The sequence below is a fragment of the Erigeron canadensis genome, chromosome 8, assembly GCF_010389155.1.
Source record: "Erigeron canadensis isolate Cc75 chromosome 8, C_canadensis_v1, whole genome shotgun sequence".
NCBI classification, from domain to species: Eukaryota; Viridiplantae; Streptophyta; class Magnoliopsida; order Asterales; family Asteraceae; genus Erigeron; species Erigeron canadensis.
Window position 1 is genome coordinate 6,559,323 of NC_057768.1, and position 6,000 is coordinate 6,565,322.

At 33.1% G+C, this 6,000-nt stretch overlaps 1 protein-coding gene across 1 annotated transcript; it reads right to left on the reverse strand.

The window, feature by feature from the left end:
* Window positions 1–1,342: 1,342 nt before the first annotated feature.
* On the reverse strand, window positions 1,343–4,460 carry LOC122579346 (protein SAR DEFICIENT 1-like). Its single transcript, XM_043751506.1, has 8 exons — window positions 4,295–4,460; window positions 4,100–4,175; window positions 3,686–3,738; window positions 3,101–3,588; window positions 2,666–2,826; window positions 2,367–2,567; window positions 2,074–2,245; window positions 1,343–1,933 (listed from the first exon to the last, which is right to left on the reverse strand). Exons 1-8 carry the CDS (start codon window positions 4,378–4,380, stop codon window positions 1,551–1,553), a joined length of 1,620 nt encoding a protein of 539 aa, XP_043607441.1. The 5' UTR covers window positions 4,381–4,460; the 3' UTR covers window positions 1,343–1,550.
* Between the last annotated feature and the right edge of the window lie 1,540 nt (window positions 4,461–6,000).

The following is a 6,000-nucleotide window of genomic DNA, read 5'->3' on the forward strand; positions in this document are numbered from 1 at the left end:
TTGAAGCTGCAAATCAGGCTCTCCTGGCTCGGAAGTAAAGTTGTTTTCAAAGGTAATGCCTTGGATCTTTTCGATTCTACACCTTATAGAGAATACTTGTAACTCACTATCATTGATATTATCAACTGTAGATTTAATATAAATACCTTTCTCATGAAGTATCACTCCATTTTTTATAATGCATTTCCAATTTCCAACAACTTTATTGTTTAATGGTAAGCCAAAAAAACTTTGGTGCCCTTCATGAATTGCTGATATTCCTTTAAACCATAATCTTTGAGAATTTGAGAAAAACTTAGCCGGTGAATATTCTTATTTGGAGAGCTACTTTGGACCGAATTGCGACATGAGTTGGGTTGAAGAAAAGATAAATAAACATTGGAAACGACTTTTGTGTGATTTGTAACTTTGGTTGTAAAACCACTGAGCATATATTTCTTACTTGTCCTTGGACCAATCAGATATGGGACAAAGTGAGTGAATGGTGTAACATTTCTCCTATTTTTGCTTTCTCCTTCCAAAACTTACTAGAGGTTCATAAAGGGTGTGTCAGAGACAGTAAAAAAAAGAAAGTGGTTCATGCTATTATTATGACGGCTATTTGGCGTATATGGTCGGCATTCGTCAAGGAATAAGCATATATTTTAACCACATCAAACCATCTCCGGAATTTGTTATGGCTGAGATCAAGGTGTATTTCTAATTGTGGTTATCATCAAGATCTAAAGGAGCTGCTACTGATGTTATCTATAACTCGGTTTACGCTGCATTTGTAATATTATGTAGTTTGCTTGTCTTAAGTGGAAGGTTAATATTGGTGTTTGTATTGGAGTCCTCTAACATCTTACTAGTCGATATTTTTATAATAATATTTCATTTTTGCGGTTAAAAAAAAAGATCAATGAGGTTTTAGTCTAGTGGTAAGGGGAAGGTGAGAGACTTTATCCGTGAAGATGTACTGAATTCAAATCCGGACCATTTGTGTTTAATTACAAATTAGGAAAAACTTGCTAGCTGCTACATGTGAGGTTGAAAAAAAAAGATGGTTTGCTCAAAACAAACATACAACAACCTTAACATTAAATATTTGGGATAAGTATTTTGAAATGTAACAAACTTCGAACGAATATCTATAATAGGAAATAACTAAAGTTGTGTGTATTGTATGTAAACAACTCGAAAATAATGCTTATTGTATGTAAGAAAATGTATTTAACCAATTAAAATTAGACAAGTGTCACCCTTATATGGTTGACACGTATGTTTTCTTACATACAATAAACATTTTTTAAAGTTGTTTACATACAATACACACAACTTTAGTTATTTCCTACTATAGACATTTGTCAAAAGTTTGTTACATTCCAGGATACTAATCCCTTTGATATTTACAATTACAAATATTTACAAAGCGTATGCATTTGGGCACAATTCATAAAAGGATCAATTAACTAGTGGCGATCGTATTAACACAGATCCAGCCACCCAACATGATTCTTAGTTTATTACAACTACTTAATCTGGTTCATTTGATGCTTTGCATAACTAACTTAGACTGAACAACTGAGAAATGGATGTGGCTGTGCCAATCTTTTCGCAGCCACATCGCGCCTGACTGAACCCCACTTAAGGGCGGCCCGAATCTTACACCACCTTGCCCGGGGCGACCCACTCCCTGAGAAATAAATTCCATAATCAGAAGTTACAATGTCTATAGTTTGATTGCTTGGATCAATGAACAATTCATTTCCATGCCATAAAGATGTCCCATTCTGATAATCAAAATTAGTAGCTAGATCTTGATCATAAGCTCCATTGCCAAATTCTTTAATTATGAAGCTGTTCCTTAAGGCAGGAGAAAAACACTTGACAGAATACGGGTCTTGGCTAACACAAACTTGCGTTCGATAGCTGCTATCAACCATCCCATAATCTGTATCAAGTAACATGCCATCAGAACCAGTATACCAAATTCATACTTCCTTTAAGTCTTGATCAAAAACGCAACATATGTTTCTTCTATTCTATAAGATTGCAATCTGATTTACATTTGCTCTGTGAATTAGAATATACCTTGCTGCAGAAGAGGGATATTAAGACCCTGATGACCTAAACTTGCATTGTTAGGAAAGCTATGGTTTAGTATAGACATAGGCACCGAGTCCTCAAAATAGGACGCGACATCAATTGGTACACTCTTATTCAGATTTCTATAAACTTGTTGCTTCAAATCTTCCACCACAGGCTGCAAATTATTAAAAAAAAGGTAAATTTTTAGTATCATAAGCTTGTGGTCAAAGATATACAATATAGAACTAAAAAGCTATGTGAAATTTCATGTGATAATGAGGTATGAAATATTATACCATTTGATATATGGAGAGTTTATCTATTGACAGATAATTTTGGCCATCAAAGGTTGCACCCTTGACAGACAAAACGGAATCAAACAAAAGCCCGATTCCATCTACACCACATCTGTAAATGTATAGCTTGTCATCCAAAATACATTCTTTGGCATGCTTGATTATAATCTCCCATGTCTTGTTAGATGATCTACCAAGTAGCTACAACATACAAAGAGAAAAATTGTGTGAATTGAAGGATATCAATATAAGAAGCATGTAATGTAAGTTATATAATTAACTTTCTATTATTGTGTTACCTCACGTAGTAAGGACTCATTGGTAAAATACATTTGCAGAAAGTCCTTCACGGTGTATATGCGATGTGATGCTAGTCGTTCATGAAAAACTCCATCTTTTGCAATTTTTTCCAATCGCCAGATTTCGTCTACCAAGGATGGAGGATGATGCTTCTTGTATGCTGAATGACAAAAGAAACAGTTAGCCATGATTTCTTGGTTGCATTTAATCTCAAACGGGTCACTAAAAAAAGTTTCTGTTTTGGGACAATGTATAAAATGGGCAGAATATAACAAAATTGACCCGTTTCTTTCCAAACCCATTTGGTCACGCGGCCTAACCAACTTAACTATCTTTTCGCCTATAGTTTTTCATGGATTCTTAGTTTGGGATTTAAAAACAAAAATTATTTCAAGAACATATGCAAAAGGAAAAAAAAGGGGGGTTAGTCATACCCACTCCTCTCTGATCTTTTACAATGAACGCCTGACTTATTGCTTCTCGAATTCTCAAGCCAGTAGATGTTTCCTTGACTCGGGCACCAATCATGAACTTTCTACTCCTTCTCCAGCTTGAATTGTCAGTAAAACATAATTCACCTAAATCCGCAACTCCATTTTCTAATGTGAGTACCAAATCACCCGTTATCAATGGTCTCCTGCCATCTCTTGCACATATAACTTTGTCTTCAAAGTCTTTTTTACCCCAATCTTCTTCATCACCAACACAGAAATCGCCATCAAGCGCAACAATCTCTACTTTCATGGATGAAAAGGGTCCACTTGATATAACTTTGTTGGAATCGACATCAAACAACACTAGCTTCACACTAGTATTGTCGGCCGACTCTATTTGACTGCCAGTGAAGAATGTGTTCGGCAGTCTTGCAAGAAAACGCAGTTGCAATGAAGTCTTTTTAATTGTTTCAGGTGCATTGATAGATCTAATGACACAAACAGAACATACTTCATTATTAGATATATTGCTCGGAACAAATTATGACTGGTAAATAATACAAATGTCAAGGTATGGAATCCTACATAGGTCTTGTAGAAAAGAATCTTTGACATGAACGATGAACCTCGTCTCGCACCTATCAGAAAAAAGAAAAACATTAAAAAAAATATTTTACAAGGAAAGATGTTGTAGCCCGCCGGATTAACCAAATAACCAAGGCGACAGGGGCGAAGCCTAGTTGGGCCCGCCCCCTTTTTTCGTGCAGTAGTGTAGTTTTATCCATAATTCGTTTAAAATTTTTATGTATTAATCCCCCCTCCCGGATTATGGACTTTTGACCCGTTACTAAATTTCTCAAGCTTTGCTACTAAAACATGCCATATGATTAACATCAAAGTCTAATTACCACATATAAGCAACCAATCCACATACAAAAGCAATCCAAATGAAAATAGTTTAAAAAAAAATGACCATCAATAATCAAGATTTGAAATTACCAAATTTCGAAGGAACGGTTCCAAAGTTATGGCTAATTCATGTGATGAAAGCCCAGGCATCACATTTTGAGCAAAACTGCAAAGATTACATCATATATTCAGAAGACTTAAAAAAAAAAAAAAAATTCAAAGATTATTACAGTAATAATAAACACATATAATAGTTGTTTATTATATCTTTAATTAAACACTCACATAGAAGAAGCAGTAATAATCCTTCGTTTGGATTGATTATTGAGGCCCTCCCTTTCCACATCACCAAAAGGTCTCTTATGTGCCATCAAACAATAATTCTTGTTTTTTTAATCAACAAACTTGAAATAATATTTGTATAAGAAAACAATGCTTACAATACAAATAAATGCTTATAACTATCAACTGCCTCAACAAACTTATATATATACACACACTATAGAGGAAACTTCTTTGAAGTTTCTATTTCAATAAAAATAAAAAAAAAGATTATATAAATGTCAACTACTACTAGTATACATGAAGTTGAAGTACGAGTAGCGGAATGTTCTGTGTGTTTGTGTGGAATGGTGTGGGCTTGCAGTATCTTAATTAACTTAGCTACCTATACACATTTTAGTTTAGTTATGATCTCATTAATCCCACCATTAATATAAAAATTATTTTCTTATTTTTTTTTTTCTAATTGGCAGAAAATTTGGCTTTTCAACATTTTTTTTTTACAGAAGTTTCAAGTATATATAATCTTTTTAACTTAGAAATGATTTTTTTTAAAGATTCTATATAAAATTAAAATTTTCTTTTATTAATTAAATATCAACAAAAAATATTTAATTCTTTACGAGTATTATTATATGATAACTTGGTACACGTTAAATTAAACAGTCCTACGCGTAAATATGAAAGGCTCCAAACTACAAAACGAGTAATGGTTACTTTTCAGCCCACTTCATCTCTCTCTCTCTCTCCCTTCTTAACCGTCAAAATAAAACGTAAACATTCTAAATTCTAACTATACTATATGGATACATAAATGGATGCCTTCAAGAATAATAATATATACATATGTAATTCTCAAAGTGAAAGAACTGTTTTTCTATTTTTGATTGAATATTCAGTATCGTGTTATATAGTTTACAAATAATATCGAACGAATGATCCTTTTTGGTCAAGTTTCATGTTACCTAATGAGTTATCTTTTTGAACTTAGTTAACGGGTCAATGGAATATTTTCGATCATCTACTTAATGTGTATAAAATAATTGTACATTTCAATATCAAAAACTTATCCCTGACTTTTATGATAATTGTACAACTATTTAATGCTTATGGCTTCGTTTAACAAAACCCAAATGATTTTTAACGACCAACGTCGTAAATTTACTCTATAACATGTAAATCGACAATTATGTCAAACACACAATAAAAAAAATAGAAATTAGGCAAATATAATCTTACTAGTCTTAGTGTTCGTTCGATGGAAGTTAACTTTCTTCCTCCCATCCGTACTTTTGAACACATACGCATTCTTACCACTATCAAATTTTCATGCAATCAATCCGCCATCAGTTTTATCCATCAAAAGTTGTACGTTTTTGTGTTTTCCTCCATTAATCAATCGGGAAAAAACCAATTAAAATCAACAACTTAAATGTGATGGTGGCTTTTAAGGGGGCAAAGAGGGTTCCAATTCTTCCAAAAGTTCATTTTTAATGTTAAATTCTTTTTTTATATATCCGTAAGATTAGACCAACCAAGAGATAGAATCAGATGAAGGAGAGAGGAAAATAATTTCACATATATTAAATATTAGTCTCTCTAATAAAGGTAAATATTATGTTTCATTGAGTTATGCCCCTCTAAAATAAGTGTTCAAGTTTCGTCACTGGATGGAGGGATTTGATTGCATGAAAATATGATAGTAGTAG